At 32.9% G+C, this 24,000-nt stretch overlaps 1 protein-coding gene across 1 annotated transcript in view; it reads left to right on the top strand.

The window, feature by feature from the left end:
- The window catches only part of LOC129219759 (serine/threonine kinase SAD-1-like), a 160,182-nt gene that overhangs the window by 72,759 nt on the left and 63,423 nt on the right, over positions 1 to 24,000 (top strand). Inside the window, exons 2-5 of the mRNA XM_054854052.1 lie at positions 4,026 to 4,120; positions 14,475 to 14,560; positions 18,860 to 19,000; positions 20,439 to 20,589. Coding sequence (XP_054710027.1) covers positions 4,026 to 4,120; positions 14,475 to 14,560; positions 18,860 to 19,000; positions 20,439 to 20,589 — 473 coding nt within the window. The remainder of the gene's footprint in view (positions 1 to 4,025; positions 4,121 to 14,474; positions 14,561 to 18,859; positions 19,001 to 20,438; positions 20,590 to 24,000) is intronic.

The raw sequence follows: 24,000 nt of genomic DNA, 5'->3' as shown, positions 1-24,000 counted from the left end.
ATATGAGAGCAGAGATTTTAGAAAGTTGTCGATGTTAATATTAAGTTTGTTCGGATGTACGTGTTTTCTCAATAAAATTAATAGATTACATGTTAATATCAGACACTAGTACAAGTTTACTATTATATCATGCTCTATAAACTTCAAGTACGTATTAAAAAGTATTTTAAGTGATTTTAAATTTATGAAATGAAGTATAGTGCTTATAATTTTACTTAGTAGGGATACAAATAGAACACTAATTTGTGCATAAAGTGTCTCAAAGTTAAGGGGGCCATTTAAACTAGTATAATCTTGAAATCGAGCTAGACAGAGTTTGTCCTCCATTCACAAGGTAGCTATTTACGCTTGCAGTGCTTTTATCTAGACTTTTCTGTGAGAGAATTGTTTTACAACCTATAAGTAGACTGCTAATAACCTTTTTAAAAAACACAATTAAAGCCCAAATTCCTAATGTATCTCATCATATTAATGTTTTTGAAGGTTGATGATTTTGCAAATTTTATTTTATTATGGGGAGAGGATAAATTTCAACGGAGAATAATTTGAACTCCAAGAGAAGGGCAGACAGCAAAATCGCATAAGCCTGGTATCCGTATTTTATTTTTAATCGCTTTAGAACTACGACTTCTGTTTGTTTTCACTCGTCCACCTCTCGATGATTTAGTTCACTTTGCCGGAACTATTTCGTTAACTGAGAAAACAGTCCCTTATTTTTCTCTGTTGGCAAATATTTTCGCATCGTACCACTGACGCTGTTTTTTTTTTTTTTTTCGCTTTGCCGACGTGAAACAGCAGATGAAAATGAAATAAAAAACTTAGAGACTAAAAGTAAGGAAAACCCCACAAACACTGTCCAAAATGGCCAGATTAAAGCCAAAATGGAGCGTCCGCTTCAGTTTTACATTATCAGAACATTGCGAGCTATGCATTTTACTGAAAAATGATTCAGAAGGCAGTTGAATTGCTTGTTGAGCGTTGATTTTGCCAACAGACAAAATATGTTCGTTAATCAAAAGCGAAGGAATCATAAAGATAGTTATTAGTGTTGCCATATATCGCGTGTCTTAAACTAAAATTTAAAAAAATAATAATCCCTTAAAAATATTTTTAATTTCTGAAAATCGATGTAATTACTGTCTGACCACGGATTGTATGGAAAGACAAACATCCGTTTTACAGCCGGAAATGGACGAACCTATTATTTTTTACCGATGTCAGCTTTTGCAGAAGCAGAGTCTCATTCAAATGGGCGGAATACGCGTATCAAATTTTTACTTTTCCCCCTTATTCACATAGATTCGTCTTATCTGGACGTTTGAAAATTCCATGCAATCCGTGGTTGGACAGTAAAAGCAATTTTACCATCATGTGCTACTTAAAATTCTAGAGCCTACATACGCCACCTTTTGGTGATTTAACAAATTATCCAAAGTCGTAAAGTATTGCAATTTTGCGCGGACGAGACAGATGTCTCATTGGACAGGTGTCAGAGGGTGTGTCTCGAGTGTCTGCGCTTTACCTCTTTCAGCAGCCAGTGGCCAGACACAGCAGCGCCTCCTATAGTTTATTTGAATCGTGAATATACGTCTTACTACGTCGTAATATAAATTTTTAGGAAATATTTCATGCAATGGCATTGGATCTCACAATCTATTCATCCTAACGCAAATAAAGCAAGAGTTTTAAAACCCTTTTTTTCCCTTTATAACAGGGTGAATTATTGAAATCATTTATATTTTGCTTTCTAAGTTGTTTTCATTTTTAGATTTTTAAAAAAAATTGTATTAAGCTTTCATTCATGATTTTATTCCTTTTACTTGATCAACTGATTAATTTATTGCTAACTGCGCTGAAAATTACGCAAAAAAAAAAGACTCATAAGCTATGAAACTATCTGGTAATTGAAAAGTGAAAGAGTGGATAATGAATGCTTTTAAAACCAAAAAGAAATCTGCTACCTGCAAATGTTTGAATTCCGACTAAAACTGCTAAAAAATGCAGTTTTTTATGATTAGCAATAAAAATTGAGAAAACAAACAAGCTATTCAAAAAATACAAATACCTCTAATGAATCAAATTTGAAAATCAGTTTAAAAATATCAAGCATAGTAAAATCATCATCATCATCTTCTTCTTCAAGGATTAGGCATATTGCCTGTTCCGGCTTCTTGGTCGCCCCACCGCTTCCTGGGCCTACCACGGTCTCGTTTGCCCCTTGGTCTGTGATAAAAGGCAGCTCTTGGAAGTCTCCCTCGTGCCATACGTCGAACATGGTTTTTCCAATCGTTACGATATTCCGTAATTTTTTCATTGAGACTGAATATCTGTAACTCCCTTCGAATAGATTCATTCCTTATTTTGTCTAGGATAGTACAGTTCTTCAGTGATCGCAAATATTTCATCTCTGCTGCTTGAATTCTACTAGTTTCTTGACCGTTCAAAGTCCATGTTTCAGAGCCGTATAGTAAGGTTGGCACCGCCATAAGCTTAAAGAACTTCAGTTGTGTTTCCTTTCTCGTTTTTCCCTTTAGGGTTCTTGTAACGGTTCCACATAAGTGTTGAAACCTATGTAGTTTGTTTTGGACATCATTGTCGCGGTCAAAGGTGATGTCACATCCTAGGTAGTTGAAGTGCTTCACTTGTTCAATAATTCTATTATCAATAACAATTTTACTTCTAATTGGCTCTTTACCTCTAAATGCCATTGTTTTAGTTTTCGGAATTGAGATCTTCATATTATATTCTTGGCATACCTTGTGGAGGATGTAGGTGGATCTTTGAAGATCGTCTTCATTTGATTGCATAATAATCTGGTCGTCAGCAAAGAGTAATGTATTAACAAAGGTTGACATATTTAGGTTAATACCAGCATTAACTAATGCTTTCCAAATACGCAGGATATCATCAATATAAATATTGAAAAGGGTTGGGGATAAACCACAGCCTTGACGTACTCCTTGATTAGTTTTGATTTTCTCTGTATCAATCAGTATGTCTGTATTTTGATAAAGAGACTGACAGAACTGGATTAGATGTCTAGGAATGCCTCTTTTTTTCCATTATAGACCACAGTTTCTCTCTATCTACACGATCAAAAGCCTTTTCATAGTCAATAAAAATCATATGTGTTTCTAGATTAAATTCTCGACGCTTCTCAATTATTTGTTTTACTACAAACACATCATCCATACATGATCTGCCGTTCCTGAATCCAGGCATAGTAAAATAAAGAACAAATAAAGCATTTAAAAAGGGTCCAGCTGGCCTGAACTACTCAAGAGTCATTTATAAAACGGTTGTAAGTAATTAGCAAAGTGTCAGAAATAATGTGAAACAGAAACAAAACCAGGTGTTTTCAGAGGCTGACGGACAAAGCATTATTTTCCTAGATACAGAAGTTTCTAAGATGTATTAAAAAAAACAATGAAAATTAAAAACCTAACGAAGAAATTTTCACAACCCTTAAATTCTTCTATAACATCAGCGAATGCAATCAGTGACTCGCACGGAGCAGAATAAAAACACTAATTCAGAACAATTATAATAAATAAAATAGAAAACCGAAAGAATAAAAATTATATCATACATTTGGATCCTTAAAAAAATCAAACGGGTCAATGTATTCGAATATGAAATCTTAAGATTTGAAAAAGATTATGCCTATCTTGAAGGTAAATAAATTATTTAAGAAAAAATTGATAAAAATAGGATTGAATGTTTTCGCCCAAATCTTACAGCTCTCGCAGTATTTAATGTGTTTGCAAAGGAGGGAGCTTATCTTTCTTTTCGCATTCCATGATGCCCTGATGTATCACGGTCCATTAATGCCAGCTTGCTTGATGCCGTCAGATTGCTCTCACCTAATGAATTCAATATCACAAACGTATTCCGAAGCTATAAATACTATTTATAGCCATTTTTCTTTTCTTTGACGCGACGGACAGCAAAAAGTTCTTTTAATAGCACTTTCCATCACTTAGTTTAATTGTTATTCTAATCGCAGCATTTTTTTTTCTTTTCAGGTTTGGTGAAGTTAGGCGTGCATTGCATCACGGGAAGAAAGGTTGCCATTAAAATAATCAATAGGGAGAAACTCAGCGAGTCTGTTCTGCAAAAAGTAAGAAAATAAATAATTTTATTCGTTCTACTGATGCGAAATTGAAATTGCCTTTTTTGTTATCTGCATTGAATTTTTCAATATAGTCCTTTACATACAACGCATTTCAAGAAACGACCTTGGGACGTTCTACAGAAAAGCAGACGTTTTTTCGAAGCCCCTAACAGCCACATAATTAACATCAAAACGTGTAATAAATAAAAATATTTTGGCCACTCATGTGAGTTCTTGTTTAGGCAAAGAAGTTTTTGTTATTACATTTTCTAAATATTACTTTCAAAATAAAATATAAACTTGCTACTTGCAGGGCAAAATGTATCACTTTCTATGGAATTGCCACTATTAGTTTCCTTTTATAACTAACTCTAGAAAATAATTGGTAGGAAAGCAAAATATACAGGGTGTCGGAAATGTCCTTCAGACATTTTTAAAACTCATAGAAAAGCAACAAACTGTAGTATGAATATGCACAGTTCGCACAAGAATACTTCACTTAATTTCACATGAGCACGAATTGTTTTATGACATCGCAAAAAAAAAAAGGAAAAAAACCTTCCAAATTGTATTTGAAAATGGCGCTGTACCGTCACAGTAAGAAAAACAAACGTAATATGAAGTGTTTAGTCATTTTATTAATCAAAAAACAATAATTTTCATAGCCAGAGTTGAGTGCTGCCACTTGTTGATCGAACCACACCTAGAGGTACTCAAGAGGTACATCCTGTGTTCTGACAATGCCCCCTGAATGCCTGTCGCTTTCTCACTGTTAACATAAGGGCCGTTTCCATGGACACTTTCGACAGCGGAAAAAACCTGCTTTTCATCGCATTCCGGTTATTTGCGGGGTATATGTGGATTTTTTCTCCTCCTGCTTGCTTCTGGAGTGAAAGCGGAATTTTTCCCAGAATGCATTACGCGAAACAAGTTCGTCTACTATCCGCTAAGGATGCTGGGTAAAAACCGCTTTCTGTGATACAATGGGAAACTTCTTTTTTGTATGGAAAAGGGGAATTTTTCAATCGGTTTTTTGCGAAGCCAGAGCGGGGATTTACCGGGTCGAAAAGTGTGTTGTGAACGCGGCGATAGAGCAAAAGTGATCCCAAATCGAGGGAACAAGGATAACCAAATTTTTGTACACCTGCCACACTGCCACGGATCAGAAGGTTATATGAAATTAATAGCGAGTAACACAATTGGTTGATTTCTAAATTTAAACTTTGAACTTAACCAACTAACAGTTTGATTTGAATTGTTCGGATCCATCGCCATAGCAACGCCATCCTTGTATTTCTTCCAGGTAGCGTTGAAAAGTGTACCGGAAGTCAGCGCAGCATTTAATGGAAGTACACTTTTTGAGGCAAATGCGTTAGGGATTTAGTTTTGAGGGGCTTTGGTTTTCTAGTCAGCATGGACTGCGGACGCAGTTAAGCCTACTTAAGCTTGTTTTCAGTTCTTTAATGTTTGCAATGTTAAACAATTGAGTTGTTTCCGTCAGTCAAATTTCTGCTCTAAGTCACTAAAATTGGTGGAATAAGCAAAAAAAAAAAAAACATGAAGTCAGAAAAAAAACTTTTATTTTCCCAACAGTTATTCTTTAATTTTTAAAACGTCCGATTTTGGATATTAGGCATGGTATTTATGACGTCACAAGTGAAGTATTTTAGCGCGCCACTCCATTGGCGCGCTGAATGTTTACGCTTTGCTGTCAACCACGTAGCCACTACATGAGAGTAAAGAAGTGAATTAAATGTTGCGCTGTGCGCTAATAGCATTTCATCACTTGTGATGTCATGTGCAGAAACCTAAAAAAAAAAAATTTGAATCTACGCATCAAATAATATATTTGTTACAAAAATAATCAACTTTGCCAAATTATTTGAAAAATAATTAAATCCTATGTTTTAAGCATGCTCTTTCAATAAGAAATACTTTTAAAATTTCGGAAACAATCCAATTTTACCCAAATAAACAGAAAGAAGTTCGTGAACCAGTAAATTATTATGGCGCAAACTGCATATATTGATACGAAAATTTGTTACCTTTCTATTAATTTTTAAAACGCGTCAAGGGTTTTTCGGGCATCCTGCGTATTTAAAATCTTCTCAGCAATAGATTCTGAGGATATCTGTCTAGAATTGAGAAGTTCAAAACGGATGCACCAGATTGTATCATGCATGTGACAGGTAAACTTCATTTTAAAAATGACAATTAAAATAGAAATTGGGAAAAATAATTTTTTGCGTAAGAAATCGCACAAGTAAAGACGAGTACTTTCCTTAGGTCAGGAAACTTTTGTTTTTTAGCCCTAAATAATTTTATATGTATGCAAATGAAAGGAAAAAACGTAGTTCAATTTGTCCCACACGTGACGGTGAAATCGTCCTTTTGAGAGACACAGAATTTTTAATTAAAAACTTATCTTTACACTAACAAACAATTCAATCTAGAAGCGTATTTCTGTTACTGCCATTTTTTCCAACATTTCCTTTGCCTTTTGCATCATAAATACAAAATTGTACAGTACCTAAAAGTCAGGGCCGAGGAGAAGCTATGTCAGCTTTGTGAGAAACTGTCCTCGAGTATAAAACTCGAGTATGAGTTTTATACGTTTTATGGGGGGGGGGGAGACCCTGCTTGAAATGACAACTATCTACTTTTTAAAAAATCTAAAAAATGGCAAAAAAAATTACATAACTTTTTTTTTTTTTTTTTTGTGACAAACAAGGGCTGTTTTTTAAAGTAAGTACCGTTTTGAAATAAGAAAAGAAGTACAGGATAAAGCAAAGACATTTATTGCAAAAAAATTTACCACCATTAGTCTATTTTTCAACATTGCTCCCGTGATTTTCCAAGCATTTGTCATAGCGTGGTACATGCTTTTGTATACCTATTCGTAGAAAGTTGCCGCTTGTGTACTCAACCATGCGGACTCTCAGTGGGATGGGACGTCTTTGAACGTTCTCCGGACTGCCCCGACCTTGTTCACAGCAACTTTCATTTCTTTTGGCATCTAAAGTATTTCCTTGTTGGTCGATAGCACAACATCAAAGGTGAGCTCAGAGAACATGTTACCTAAAAGTTGACTACACAGGCGGAAACTTTCTACGAATGGGTAAATTTAGAGTCAAGCTTCGTGTTAACTATAACATTTTAAAATTGATTAGAAATACAGGACAGTAGTTCCAAAGTTCGTTCAGCTCCAAATCAGATTAGCGTGTCACGCTAATAACTTGATACTCTTTTGACATTTTGTACATCCAAATTTTATGCGTAAAATTTGTTCTATAATTTGTTCTATAAATATAAATTTAATTTTTTAGCTTGCACCAAACTTCTTGAAAGTCAAGAAAATCTGTTTTATGAAAAACAAACCCTTTGAATAATAATAATAATAAATTTCTTAAATTATTTTTGTGCTAAACTTTTTTATCATTAAACACTGAAAATGATGTGTATAAACGATAAATGAATAAATTAAGTAAATTAACTATTTTACTTTTTCCCACCATTTTTCCCCACTTGCACTTGATACATTGTACTAAGCATCCTTAATATTAAATAAATAAATGCTATACTGAACACCAGTAAGTCTCAATTTATAGCTGAAATTTTAATAGCAAGAACCCACATGCACTTGATAAATTATACTAGCCATTTAAAATCAAAGCATCCCAAATATTAAATAAATAAATGCTATACTGAACATCAGTAAGTCCCATTTTATAGTTGAAATTTTAATAGCAAGAACCCACTTGCACTTGATAAATTATACTAGCCATTTAAAACCAAAGCATCCCAAATATTAAATAAATAAATGCTATACTGAACATCAGTAAGTCCCATTTTATAGTTGAAATTTTAATAGCAGGAACCCACTTGCACTTGATAAATTATACTAGCCATTTAAAATCAAAGCATCCCAAATATTAAATAAATGAATGCTATACTGAACATCAGTAAGTCCCATTTTATAGTTCCAATTTTAATAGCAAGAACCCACTTGCACTTGATAAATTATACTAACCATTTAAAATCAAAGCATCCCAAATATTAAATAAATAAATGCTATACTGAACATCAGTAAGTCCCATTTTATAGTTGAAATTTTAATAGCAAGAACCCACTTGCACTTGATAAATTATACTAGCCATTTAAAACCAAAGCATCCCAAATATTAAATAAATAAATGCTATACTGAACATCAGTAAGTCCCATTTTATAGTTGAAATTTTAATAGCAAGAACCCACTTGCACTTGATAAATTATACTAGCCATTTAAAATCAAAGCATCCCAAATATTAAATAAATGAATTCTATACTGAACATCAGTAAGTCCCATTTTATAGTTCCAATTTTAATAGCAAGAACCCACTTGCACTTGATAAATTATACTAGCCATTTAAAATCAAAGCATCCCAAATATTAAATAAATAAATGCTATACTGAACATCAGTAAGTCCCATTTTATAGTTGAAATTTTAATAGCAAGAACCCACTTGCACTTGATAAATTATACTAGCCATTTAAAATCAAAGCATCCTAAATATTAAATAAATAAATGCTATACTGAACATCAGTAAGTCCCATTTTATAGTTGAAATTTTAATAGCAAGAACCCACTTGCACTTGATAAATTATACTAGCCATTTAAAATCAAAGCATCCCAAATATTAATTAAATAAATGCTATACTGAACATCAGTAAGTCCCATTTTATAGTTGAAATTTTAATAGCAAGAACCCACTTGCACTTGATAAATTATACTAGCCATTTAAAATCAAAGCATCCCAAATATTAAATAAATGAATGCTATACTGAACATCAGTAAGTCCCATTTTATAGTTGAAATTTTAATAGCAAGAACCCACTTGCACTTGATAAATTATACTAGCCATTTAAAATCAAAGCATCCCAAATATTAAATAAATAAATGCTATACTGAACATCAGTAAGTCCCATTTTATAGTTGAAATTTTAATAGCAAGAACCCACTTGCACTTGATAAATTATACTAGCCATTTAAAATCAAAGCATCCCAAATATTAAATAAATGAATGCTATACTGAACATCAGTAAGTCCCATTTTATAGTTGAAATTTTAATAGCAAGAACCCACTTGCACTTGATAAATTATACTAGCCATTTAAAATCAAAGCATCACAAATATTAAATAAATGAATGCTATACTGAACATCAGTAAGTCCCATTTTATAGTTGAAATTTTAATAGCAAGAACCCACTTGCACTTGATAAATTATACTAGCCATTTAAAATCAAAGCATCCCAAATATTAAATAAATAAATGCTATACTGAACATCAGTAAGTCCCATTTTATAGTTGAAATTTTAATAGCAAGAACCCACTTGCACTTGATAAATTATACTAGCCATTTAAAATCAAAGCATCCCAAATATTAAATAAAGGAATGCTATACTGAACATCAGTAAGTCCCATTTTAAATGAACATCAGTAAGTCCCATTTTATAGTTGAAATTTTACTAGCAAGAACCCACTTGCACTTGATAAATTATACTTGCCATTTAAAATCAAAGCATCCCAAATATTAAATAAATAAATGCTATACTGAACATCAGTAAGTCCCATTTTATAGTTGAAATTTTAATAGCAAGAACCCACTTGCACTTGATAAATTATACTAGCCATTTAAAAACAAAGCATCCCAAATATTAAATAAATAAATGCTATACTGAACATCAGTAAGTCCCATTTTATAGTTGAAATTTTAATAGCAAGAACCCACTTGCACTTGATAAATTATACTAGCCATTTAAAATCAAAGCATCCCAAATATTAAATAAATGAATGCTATACTGAACATCAGTAAGTCCCATTTTATAGTTGAAATTTTAATAGCAAGAACCCACTTGCACTTGATAAATTATACTAGCCATTTAAAATCAAAGCATCCCAAATATTAAATAAATGAATGCTATACTGAACATCAGTAAGTCCCATTTTATAGTTGAAATTTTAATAGCAAAAAACCACTTGCACTTGATAAATTATACTAGCCATTTAAAATCAAAGCATCCCAAATATTAAATAAATAAATGCTATACTGAACATCAGTAAGTCCCATTTTATAGTTGAAATTTTAATAGCAAGAACCCACTTGCACTTGATAAATTATACTAGCCATTTAAAATCAAAGCATCCCAAATATTAAATAAATGAATGCTATACTGAACATCAGTAAGTCCCATTTTATAGTTGAAATTTTAATAGCAAGAACCCACTTGCACTTGATAAATTACACTAGCCATTTAAAATCAAAGCATCCCAAATATTAAATAAATGAATGCTATACTGAACATCAGTAAGTCCCATTTTATAGTTGAAATTTTAATAGCAAGAACCCACTTGCACTTGATAAATTATACTAGCCATTTAAAATCAAAGCATCCCAAATATTAAATAAATGAATGCTATACTGAACATCAGTAAGTCCCATTTTATAGTTGAAATTTTAATAGCAAGAACCCACTTGCACTTGATAAATTACACTAGCCATTTAAAATCAAAGCATCCCAAATATTAAATAAATGAATGCTATACTGAACATCAGTAAGTCCCATTTTATAGTTGAAATTTTAATAGCAAGAACCAGATCATGATATAACAACAAGCATTATTTTTATATGCCACAAAATTCTACAATACCTGTATCAAATTTATAAAATGACTAGTGGTACCCGCACGGCTTTGCCCGTAATAGAAAAATTAAAAGGTCTTTTGGTTCGCCTGTATATTTACAAATAATGTGTGGTGAGTTTTCTCGCCAATTGGCTTTTACCCATGTTAAGGTTCTACGTTATGATAATTTCGTATCTCGCCAATTGGCTTGTGCCCATGTTACGGGTTCCACGTTATGATAATTTCGTAATTTACTCGTCCATCTTATGATAGTTTCGTTCTTAAAATTGTAATAGAAAAAGAACCACATCGAATTTTCTAAAAATCGCTTCGAGTTTCACACCCCCAAGCTACAAACTAACTTTGTGCCAAATTTCATGAAAATCTGCCGAACGGTCTAGGTCACAGAGATACAGACATCCAGACATCCAGACATCCTACAGACATCCTCCGGACAGAGATACTTTCAGCTTTATTATTAGTAAAGATTTATGTTTTTCAGAGTAAAATAGTTAACCATTTCACTTTGCCCGCTATTTCAAATTCGCCTCATATTCCTCTATTATCTTTCAACCATACAAAAATTCATTCAACGATTATGTTTCAGTTTCTCTCTAATCAATTCGTAGCAATCGCTAATTGATCCCAAGGGATAGCATTTAATTAGTAGGACATACTGGATTCATTAATTGAACTCTTTCAATTCTCAAAAGGCAATTATCCTTCGCTGAATGTAGAAACATAAGCGATACAGAATAATTACTTCTGCAGCAGGCTGATCATTTATACTACAACCGCCTCCTCTTTCATGAAGTATTACGTTATTCTCAATCTCAATTCATAATTTATGTTTGAGTAAGTAAACTTCGTAATCATTTTCTGCAAACCGTTTCTCGATAAAACTTTTAGTGTTGACTAGCTGATTTGCCCGGCTTTGCCCGGTCTACCTTGAAAATAAAAATTGTGTCAAGTGACGTATATTCAACAATCAGGCGTAAAAAGTAATTAAAAAAACCATCATGATTTCCCTTCCAAACAATGACGACAGATATTAAAATACTTTTAAGAAATTAAATCCAGAAAGATGATCTAAAATGCGTAACCATGGAAACACAAAATAAAATAAGTTTAAGGAATTAAAATGCGAAAGAAAATGGTTCACAATTTGAATGGAATCGAGATTTCTTAAACTTGATTTAAAAAGGCTTGTAACTTTTTTTCCTTTCGAGATAAAAGCTTATTTTTTCGACCATAGGTCGAGTTAGATCTGGCTTAAAAAAAAAGGTAGATTTGTCCAATGGCGTCAAAAAGAAAGCTGTGGGACCATTCCTTCACTTTTTATTGATTTATTTAATGAAGAAAGTAGTGCCTAAATTTCAGTTAAGCCTAAAAAAATTCGACGTAAAAACGCTAATAACTCCCGTCGTAATAAAGTTAGAGCATTGAAACAGACTGCGTAGAACGCGGAAAATTCTACCCTTTCTAACGATATGTAATATTAATATCTGCAAGTAATTTTTCTCCCCCATTTTTGAGAATTTATGTGAAAATTGGACGTAAATCGGAATAAAAAAAGAACTATTCATCGAATTTTATTCGAACGGGTCTGCAAACCTTTTCAGGACTTAAAGGAACAAACTGAAAATTTCAGCGAAATCGGCCAGGTAGTTCTCGAGTTTTGAGAGTTCAAACACACAGACGCTTTTTGGGGACTTCATTTTATACTAGGTAGAGATTTCTTTTGTGACTGGGATATCTCGAGGTTTTGAACAGTTTGATTTGACTCCGCCAACATTTTCACCAAAAACGAATTTTACAGGTTTGCAATAATGATAAACTCAGAGAGGATGCAATAAGCTTAAGGGATTACAGTACCTCAAAAATGATGAAACGATCAAAAAAGTTTTTATTGCTTATTTCTAAAGTAAAAACAATTCTGAACACAGGGAAAAAGTTTCAATGCTTTAGTTCAAATATTTAAAAAAGTTATGAGTGGTTTTAGGCCATGCTCGCTATGTGTTCTTATGCAAAAGAAAAACTTTAAACTGCTTTTTCTCGATGATGATATTTTTGTGCTTTCATGTCATTAGAATCCCTAAGGATTTTTTTCTATTAAAGTTACAGCTTTAAAGTAATACTTTTTGCAATTGGGGTAACATATTTGATAAAACTGTGCATTGGATAAGAATTTTATAAATTACTCAAATGTTTAGAGCATGTTAAACCTTTAAAAAACAATTTTTTTTTAACTTTGATTTTTTACATAATTAATCACAGAAAATTTTCTAATAAACTCATAAATAAATGAATGCACAGATTTTTAGAGATGATTATAGTGATCGTTAGCAAAAAAAAAATTTAATTAGTGCAAAACTAAAAAAGGCCTTAGAAATTTTAAAATAATTGAAATTTTCTTCAAATTTTTGAATTTTAAAAAAAAGTAGAAAAGATTTTTAAATTTTGAAAATAAATTATTGATTAAGAAATAAGTATGCATGTTATGGTTTCAAAGAAATATAAAATTTACTTAAATTAAAAAAATGTTCGAAAGATACTGTGACCCCTTAATAAAGAAAAGAATTTTCTCGGATGACTTCTTATCCTAAAGCTCACACTTCATTGCAAAAGAGATTCCTTGAAATCCCGTAACACGTGTCTACAATAAGCTGCAGTTTTGTGCCATAAAACGTAGTTATTATATCATCATCATCATCATTATTGTTATTGTTGTTGTTATTGCTATCATTATTGTTATATTTTTCATCATCATCATTATTATTATTATTATTACCGTTTTCATTATAATAATAATAGTTATTATTATTAATACCGTTTTCACTATAATAATAATAGTTATTATTATTATTAATACCGTTTTCATTATAATAATAATAGTTATTATTATTATCAATACCGTTTTCATTATAATAATAATATTATTATTATCAATACTGTTTTCAATATAATAATAATAGTTATTATTATTATCAATACCGTTTTCATTATAATAATAAAAGTTATTATTATTAATACCGTTTTCATTATAATAATAATAGTTATTATTATTATTAATACCGTTTTCAATATAATAATAATAGTTATTATTATTATCAATATCGTTTTCATTATAATAATAATAGTTATTATTATTATCAATACCGTTTTCTATATAATAATAATAGTTATTATTATCATCAATACCGTTTTCATTATAATAATAATAGTTATTATTATTATCAATACCGTTTGCATTATAATAATAATAGTTATTATTATTATATTAATACCGTTTGCATTATAATAATAATAGTTATTATTATTATATTAATACCGTTTTCATTATAATAATAATAGTTATTATTATTATTAATACCGTTTTCATTATAATAATAAAAGTTATTATTATTATCAATACCGTTTTCAATATAATAATAATAGTTATTATTATTATCAATACCGTTTTCATAATAATAATAATAGTTATTATTATTATCAATAACGTTTTTATTATAATAATAATAGTTATTATTATTACCGTTTTCATTATAATAATAAGAGTTATTATTATTATCAGTACCGTTTTCATTATAATAATAACAATAATTATTATTATTTATTATTGTTTTCACAATAATAATTATTATCATTATTATTGTTGTTGTAATTACTTATATTATTCTGGTATTGTTTTCTTTGCAGGTTGAACGAGAGATAGCTATTATGAAGCTCATCGAACATCCGCATGTTTTGGGGTTGTACGATGTTTATGAGAACAAGAAATATCTGTAGGTTGGAGTTAAGCTGTTTTTATGTTGAAAGATAGCAATGGGAAATCCGCCTGAAGAAATTAAAATTCGCTTTTCAGGAGAAATTTAACCTCGCCGTTCTTAAAAATTCTTCTTATGCTTTGTAAATTAGCAAATTTGACGTTTGGTGTTCCAAACTGGATAACTATTTATTTACATAAAAAATATACTTTCTTCACAAAAATAGTTTCTACATATTTTATCCGCTTAAATTAAAGGCTTTTAATGTCTTGAGTAAATTGTTGTAAAAATGATTGTAATGGAAAAATGTTTAGCGACAATAATTTTTGAAAAATAAAAAAAGAGCGAAAAAAAGGTAAGGAGACAATACATAAATAGATAAGTAAATAAATTAGAAACACATTTAAAAATGTGTGTTTTGGAAGTCTACAACATATGTGAACATTTTTTTTTTTTTTTTTTGACAAGTTTTGTGCCTTTTTTCAAGTTGTTGTTTTACAATTTTTACTTCTCAGAGAAAAAGTATTTATTTATTTCTTATTGTAGTTAGACTTTTTAATACTCAAGTCATCAAAGATTGTTTTTTTTCTCTTTAAAACAATTTATGATTTTTAACATTGAATGTAAAAATATTTACAGTGCATGTTGCTTAATGAAAATTGTTTTCAGCATTTTCCTATTTCTTTCAGATCAATGCCACTGCAATTAAAAAATTCAAGTCACAGAAAATTTATATTTGCCCCACATTCCCAAGATGCTTGATTTTGCCCAACTTTCAAACAAACAGTCGAACCCGCTTATTAGAATATCGGTTAAAAGAATATCCCGCTTAATATAATACATTTTAAATGTACCAAACCAATGTAACGTGTTATTTTGATCCCGGTTCATGGAATATCCGGCTTATTAGAATATTTTTTCGTGGCAAAATGGCTATACCACTAAGCGGGTTCAACTATACACAATTTAAAAAATATGTAGTTTTCGCTTGAAAATTGTTACAGTGATCTCTCACTTATACGCGACCCAAGGGGACAACGAAATTTTCGCGCACAAGTGAAATTCGCGCATAAACGAAAAACCCAAAAATAAGCTTAAATGCAATAAGTTTACATCAGTTTTAGTAATACTAGTAGTACACTACTAATATTAATGAATCAATATGCACATAATTTCGGTTTATGCATTGTAATTTTTAAAAAAAATGAAGTTGTACGTTCTGTTATTTTTATACAATGTACGGTACGTAAGCGAATTCCCCAAAACCTAAAAAATCGCGTGATCAAAGCTATAGTCTACGAGGATGAAAAGATCCTCGAAAGGCAACATCAATGCTTACCGCTTGACCACGACTTTTAATGATGACAACCTTTTCGTTTGTAACCCGTTCTCCCCTCTCGATGTCAATCACAAGACTAATTCCACCCCCAATTGCTCACTTGTGCAAAAAAGAACGCGTGTTTGGAAGAATTCGAACAATGGAATAAAGGCGTGCAATACATTCCAAGAGACAGAACAAGAAGGGTGCAAATCTTCTGATAAGCAAAGCGCAAATATGCGATTTAACTTAAAATTGAAAAAAAAATTTCGCGCATAAGTGAAAGGTGCATTTTAGGTTTCGCGTATAAATGAACAAGAGTTAACATTGTTTCCCTATATCGCTGGCCGGGCCCGTAAGAAAAACGCGTATAACAGAGGTCGCGTATAAGCGAGAGATCACTGTATTAGCATTAAAATGTTAATAAGTATGGGGAGTTATGTTAAAAATAAATTGTCCATATTTGCAAAACGTTATGGTAAAGTATTTTTTACGCGTAGTTTATATCAATATCAATAATTTATCGATTGAAAAATTGTAACACGTAGGGAATATATGCAAGCTATGAACTGATAATGAAAATTGTATCCTTAGTTGCAAAGCAGCTGTTTAATGATTTTAATTTACAGTAGTACCTCCTTTAAGGGACGCCTCCGAATAAGGGACACCTCTATTTAAGGGACAATTTTTCAGGTCCCAGTCCCTTTGAATAGGGACCTCCATGTATTTGCCTCTCATTAAGGGACACTCTATTTAAGGGACAGTCACAGAGAAGAATTCCAAAAATAATTATGCATAATTTCATTAGAATCATCCAGTATATTGGAATTTAAGATCCTTTTTTGCTCAAAAATTAACAAAAAAAAAGTTTGTCTTGACATTAACATGCAAAAAAGACAAATAAGTATCCTAAAATCCTTGCTGAGACCTAACATTCATGCTTTACTTCCTCATTCATAAATTTTTCTTATAGGCTCACCCCGAAGATATTAGGCACCCATGGCAAGTTTTGTATGGAAAACTTGAAATGTGATTACACTGTTGCACTGTTTTTGCATTGTAAATTAAATGACATTCAACAAATCAATGTAATACATTAGTTCAATATTATAATTAATGAAAATTGTTTTTCCTGTTTGAATAGTTCTAAATTTTATTAAGTATACATAGATGAAACGTTTTCAATAATTAATCTTAAATGTTATTAATTTGCGTTTATTATGAAACTATACTGACTTTGCATTGCATGCATAAATCTATCTACCTCCGAAGAAGGGACACCTCTATTTAAGGGACAAATTGTCCGGTCCCCTGAGTGTCCCTTATAGAGAGGTTCCACTGTATTTTTATTTTTTTGCTCATGTACTTGTAATGGGGTGGTTTCCTTCAGTCAAAAGTACTACTTTTAGTCACTGAAATTGATAGAATAAGTAAAAAAAATAACATGGATCCAGAAAATACTTTCATTTTCCCAACAGTTATTTTTTAATATTTTTTTTAAAATGTCCGATTTTGAAAACAAGGCGTGGTGTTTATGACGTCACAAATAATGCAATTTGGCGCATCTTTCTAGCACGTTTCCACGTTATGATAATCAAGAAGCGAATTGAATATTGAGCTCTACGCTTGCTATCAACCATATCTCTGCCAATACACGTGAGTAAAGATGGTAATTAAATATTTTGCTCTGTGATTGGCAACACAGAATGGCATTTCACCATTTGTGATGTCACACCGACAGAAGCGTAAACAATGAAAGCTCACAGATTTCAGTAATTTTTCAAAAATATTAAACTTGTACAAATTATTTAAAAAACGGTCAGATCCTATGTTTTTAAGCATGCTCTTTAAAAAAAAAATGCTTTTAAAATTTTGGAAACGACCCCATTACGTTGTCTAGTTTGTATTGGTTTAACTGTTTTTTCAACTTTACTAGAGCTTGACTAAATGGTATCCCTACAGAGTCCGGCAACATCACTTTCTCATTTAAAAAACGCAATAAAACCCATTTTGTGAATCAGAATATTTTTTTAAATGACGTAGGTAAACGGTACATATCTAAAGCTTTTATTAACACAGTTTTGAAAATCATAACAGGTATGAGACGCCCATTACATATATACTGAAAAAGTCACTATTCTTATCTATGATTTGATGACTTGGAAAGTGTTGGTCTCCAATAAGATATGGCTGTTTTGAGGTTTCACTCCCTGTAGCGCCTTATCTCGATAAGGGGAGATTTAGAATGTTCAGCCGGACCCTCAGATTTGACTCTTTGCGGTTTTTCGAAATCCGTGTTTTTGACATCCGTCCAAGGGCCTCAGGGTTTACATCGGGGCAGAAATGGCCAACAATACACTCCTATTCCTGTAGAAGTCATAAAGGCCGTGGTGGCCTGATCGTTAAGGCGTCGGAGTTGTAACCGAAAGATTCCAGGTTCGATACCGGCCGGTCGAAGATCCTCTGTCTTCGTTAATGGTGACTAGGACGTGTTAAATGTGTCGCGGTCACAAAGTCTTCCAAGTGAATCAATATCTGTGGGGCTCTGGATCAGGAATTTCTCGGCATGTGGTCTGGATCAAAAAAACGGGGCTGCCTTCAGGGTGCCTTCCAACCGGTTGAACAATAAATTAATAGGTATGGAGGACCCAGGAGGGGGATATAGTATTGTAGAAATCATAATAAAAGCCAGAAATCGGCATACTCAGCGTATGGACAATGGGGTACGTCAACAACCTGTTGCTGTGCTCAAAATTATATGAGACAAAACCTTAAAAATGTACCACCAACATTATATATTTAAAAAAAACACCCCGATTCATAAAGTGCATTTTATTTCATTTTACAATAAGGAAGTTATTCTTCTGAACCCGGTTCGTGCCCTCTACGGATGTTGGTTGGATAACATTTTTGAAGGCAGCAGGTGCTAAGGGGGATAAAACTTTTCATTTATGTTTGACAATTTCTTCTTCAAGCGCTTTCTCTTCTTTTTCGATCAGGTACCTGATTTTGGAGCACGTATCGGGTGGAGAACTGTTCGATTACCTCGTGAAGAAGGGCCGTCTAACGCCCAAGGAAGCCCGCAGGTTCTTTCGCCAAATCATATCAGCGCTCGATTTTTGCCATAGTCATTCCATCTGGTAAGCAATTCCTTTTTAGAATACAAAAAAAAAATATTGTATTTATTATCAGTGTCAAGAACAGTAAAAATGTTTTTTCTCCCTTTTCGGAAGAATTTTAAACTTTATTAACAGTGAAAATCGTTTGTTAAATAAAATCAGAGAACTAAAAAATACTAAAGAACGATTTTTTTTATAAAGAGGAGAAGTTTTCATAATTTTGTGCTGCGTCTTGCGTGAAGTGAAATAATAGTTATTTGAATGGCTCGAAGGAAAAAAGAAATGGTTGGCAACGGCTGTTTTAGATCTGTTAGAATTGATAAGTTGCAATTAAACGTCAAGCACAGCTGGTCGCAACTGCTAGTCAGTAAAACATCCAAAGGCTAAAATTGAAAAGCTTTAAAAATTTGTTGTAAATGTTATCTGAACTGAAGAACAGTAGGAAACACGTAATGATTTTGTCCGAGAATATAGTGAAAAGAGTAATAAATAAATATGTATTTGCATAAAATGTACGTAAGATAAAATTTAACTATTTTCATTGTACAATTTTCAATTTTTTGCTTTCGGGCCCATTTTGGAGCACAGTGCTCCAAAGGTCGCGAATGTATTGAAATATCCTTTTTAATGTGAAAATAAATTAATGGCACATTTTCTTTATTTCTAAAAGTTCAAATATAGGGATATTTGATTGATGTGACTTGATACTTGATGATATTACATGGAAAAAAAAAACATAAATATATTTAAATAATTTTTAAACATAACATTTTGACATAATAATTTTTAAAACTATCATGTCAAATTGTTACGTCATTTACAACAATAAATTGACGTTTAGAAGCCTACCTTTTTTTTCATTTATTTTTGGCAGCTACCACCGAAACCCCTATTTTCTTCTTTTTTATATATTTTTAAATTTCATTTTCTTATTTTTGTCCCTCTGTTTTTAATATTCAAAAATATTTTTCAACTTCCAACATAAAACATAATCCGCTACTTTAAAGTCCGCCTCTTTAAGTTTAGCATTTCCTTTTTCTTTAAATACTATTTGTCATAAATTTGAACCTCAAAGCCAGACTAACGTAAGCCACGTTGTCCCTACTTTGCAGGAGAGCTTAAAACATTTGTCTGGTGCATACTAAGGTTTTTTTAAGGCACAGAAATATTCCTATCATATCAACTATGTATCTGTACCTTAGAGCTATATCCAAAATCGCTGTATTTCAAGTTATTACCCCATTGTATCCAGAATCTACTATGCATTGAGCCATAGCAACGTAATTCTATTTTTTTTCAAAAAATCTTAATTATTATTTACTAGTGTTATGAGAGCACAAATTCTAACCTTTGTATGCCCAACAGGCAAATGTTTTTACGCTCGCCTGCAAAGTAGAGATAGTGTGACTCATGCTTTGAGGCACAGATATAATATGATATGTTCCTACTTTCTCCCCAGCCATCGGGATCTGAAGCCGGAGAACCTTCTGCTAGACGAAAAGAACAATATTCGGATAGCAGACTTCGGGATGGCCTCCTTGCAGATGGACGGCTCCATGCTCGAGACGTCCTGCGGATCCCCCCACTACGCATGCCCGGAAGTCATACGGGTATGTCACCTACATTTCACGCTCATCTGTTTAATTTCTTGTACAAAATCCAAAAAGTATTGCATTCGCGAACAAAAATTGCACTCAAATCCTTGGTTTCCATTTCACTCATCCCCGAATGTGCGTTGAAAATACATATGCATATATATATATATATATATATATATATATATATATATATATATATATATATATATATATATATATATATATATATATATATATATATATATATATATGGTATTGCGTTTTAACCTGCAAGACCTTTATTTTCGCAACCGTTAGTCCTAGATGTATACTTCCGATTTCAAAAATGTTCAAAATTAGATGCAGAGTTAAGATATTAAATGTTTGAAGCAAAAATAAAAATGAGTCAAAAAATACAAAATTTAACTCTTTATACGGGGCCCAGATCCCCTAACTCATATTTAAGAAAATAATACTGACACAAAACTTGACATATGTGCAACCAAAACTCAAGGAGATATTCCAGTTCAAAGTTTTAAGGGACCATACAGAAGATGGCATTGGAACTTATCACCCTTTCAGAAGAATGACAGGTCGTCAAACTAAGAAGAACAAGGTTTTTATATTATTTATTAATATTCAAAAATAAATGCTAATGTTATTCCGTGATACACAAAAACACTACAAACCATCAAACGTGTACCTACAAATGTACAGCTGTATAATATTAGTTTTGACCATCTCTGAGCTTATTTTTTGAGAGCGACTTCTATCGCATTTGATAGCGACTTCTGTATGTGCGTACGTTTGTATGTACGTATCTAGCTCGCACAACTCAAAAACGGTATGGCGTAAAAGGTTAAAACTTTGTATGTAGAGTCTTTGTTAGGTCTAGCTCTGCGCCTCCCCTTTTGGTTTCCTTCCCTTGTTTTAATAGATGCTTTTACTTCATTTTGGGAAAACCGGTGTTGATTTCACTGCAGACTGAAGTGTGTTATAAATTGGCATCCACTTATGTTATCACAAATTTAGTGTAAAAAAAAAGAGAGATTACCGAAAGGAATTCAACGTCAAGTTGGCGATGTTGGAGATATTTAGCGAGACTCCCGTAGACCCAATGTTAAAATTGCAGATTTTGGCACTAAGTTTGTACTGGGTTTCTATTGCACGTCCCATATACGTAGATTTCGCTATTGCACAATTTCAAGTCTCAGAAATCTACGCTGCTGATTTCAAATTCACTTCTTTGATTTGAACGTGCCATTATCTATGATAATACTGTGTTTTTATGTTTTTGGTGATGGACAGTGTCCACAATTATGTATTTAAGAAATATTACTTCATGAGTACACGTACCTGTTCTTTTGAGTTACTACATAGCATTGATTGCTTCATAGGCGTACAGAGAAATGGTGTCGGGTCTGCAACAGATTTTCACAGGGGTTTTGGACGGAAGGGGTGAAGTGCATCGTACCCAAAGGCAAATTAATGCCCGAAAAACACATCGTAATTCACCAGAAACCCTTTAGGATCACCACGCATAGAGGTAACTCTAAAAATGTCAGCCACCATTTTTAGAGTAACTGGGTACAAACAGCTACTTTCTAGCCTGGACAACGCATAACTTGGTACCGTAGCAAATAATAATCACACCTAAAGCCTAATGCTCATTATGACCACGAAGACTTACAACAATGATTACCATGAATTAATACGAGGTTTTTTTTTTTTTCAAGGTCCGATCGATCGCGAAATGAAGACCACAAAGACAATGAACACTCTTTTATTTGGAATATGTACCTACACCTTCCAACTACTTCTCGACGTAGTTGCCGCTCCGATTAAGACATTTGTCGTAGCTTGGTGCAGTAAAATCCTTCTAATGCGGACACTAACGGGACAAATTTTTTTTCCGCAATAGAGAAATATCCGCAGGACAGGGCTTTAATAATGTTATTTGCATTGGAACTGGGGAATTAAAAATTGTCCGCATAAGAAGGGTGTCCGCCTTTGAGAGGTGTCCGTTAGGAGAGGTTTTACTGTACCATTTTTTCGATAGCCTCATCATAGAAGGCAGCCGCATGTGCTTTCAGCCAATACTGTACGCTGATCTGCTGCTCGGCGTCGGAGCCAAACGTCTGTCTTCGTAGCCAGCGTTTCATGTGACCAAAGAGATGGTACATGAAATACACCGCCAGCTCAGTCAATTCCAGCCGAGGACTGCAGTTTCGTGCTTATTAGCACTCATCACCCCGGCATAGGAAAGTGACTGAGCTGGAGATGGAAAACTTCTTAAGGAAGCCAAGAGTGCGAAACAAACTGGTAGCTAATATAGAATTAGCGCAGACCAGACGAGTGACGGAAGCAAGGATTCGGTTCAACTCGAAGATTGAAGGCAAGGCATATTCGAGTTGAACTGAACAAAGAGATGGTAATCGGATAGCGCCAAGTCTGGGCTGTATGCAGGATGGTGAAATACAGTCCAGCGAAACTGCTGCATGTGGTTTTTGGTTAAGCAGCAGTGTGTGGGCTAGCATTCTCATGCAGAAGGACAATGCCATGATGACAACATTCCTCTATGTTTGTTCTGAATTGAATTTCCTTCAACATTCAGAAATCGAATGAAGTGAAGTGAAGCACGCACTTCAACTTAGCGGGAGACGCAATTGTTTGAGGCATGTTTCCTCGTTCACTGCGTGCTCCGAAATAACCACAGCGACCTGATGCACTTCACAATCTTACTTGAGAGACTACGCAACAAATTTACGCACAGCGTCATTGACTTGACTTACTGGTTTTCACTTCGCGATCGATCGAACTTTGAAAAAAAAAAAAAAAAAAAAAAACCTCGTACTAATTCTTTTATTCTACTGAGAACCGTAACAAAAATTGAACAAACTGATCGCTAAAGCCGGATAGCCTATACATGCATCAACCATTTTAATCACTAAAGGTACACTAGAGTAAAAATATTTGTTTTTTTAACTTGAAGAATTAAATTTACTGAAACTGTAAGCCAGGGCTTCCCAAACTGTGGTCCGCGGACCCCTTGGGGGTCCGCCGACTCTTCGTAAGGGATCCGAGGACAAATTCGAAGAAAAAAGTTTGAACAACGCTAAATACTGCTTAAATAGTCACAATTTTCACCTTCAAACTAAGAGGTTTTCCTTTGAGTTAAGTCTGTCATTTTGAATTTTTCCAGTGGGTAGGGGAAGGCATTTACTCAATGGACTTTTTTAATCGGAAAACAACAAAAACCACGCTCACCGTTATGTGAAAACAAGTTTATTATAACCGCGGGGGTATCGAGGCAATCTCGAACCTTGATCTCTCCAAAAGACTGACCTGCTTTGAATATTACTTCCCGACATCTTGCGATACAATGCTGCAAAATTATACGTACAGTGGCTCCCAAAAGTGTTCGTACACCTACGATTTTCAATG

Source organism: Uloborus diversus, chromosome 4 (genome assembly GCF_026930045.1).
Source record: "Uloborus diversus isolate 005 chromosome 4, Udiv.v.3.1, whole genome shotgun sequence".
Lineage (NCBI taxonomy): Eukaryota > Metazoa > Arthropoda > Arachnida > Araneae > Uloboridae > Uloborus > Uloborus diversus.
Note: the sequence above shows the minus strand (reverse complement) of the source record. Positions and strands in the feature narration are given on the sequence as shown.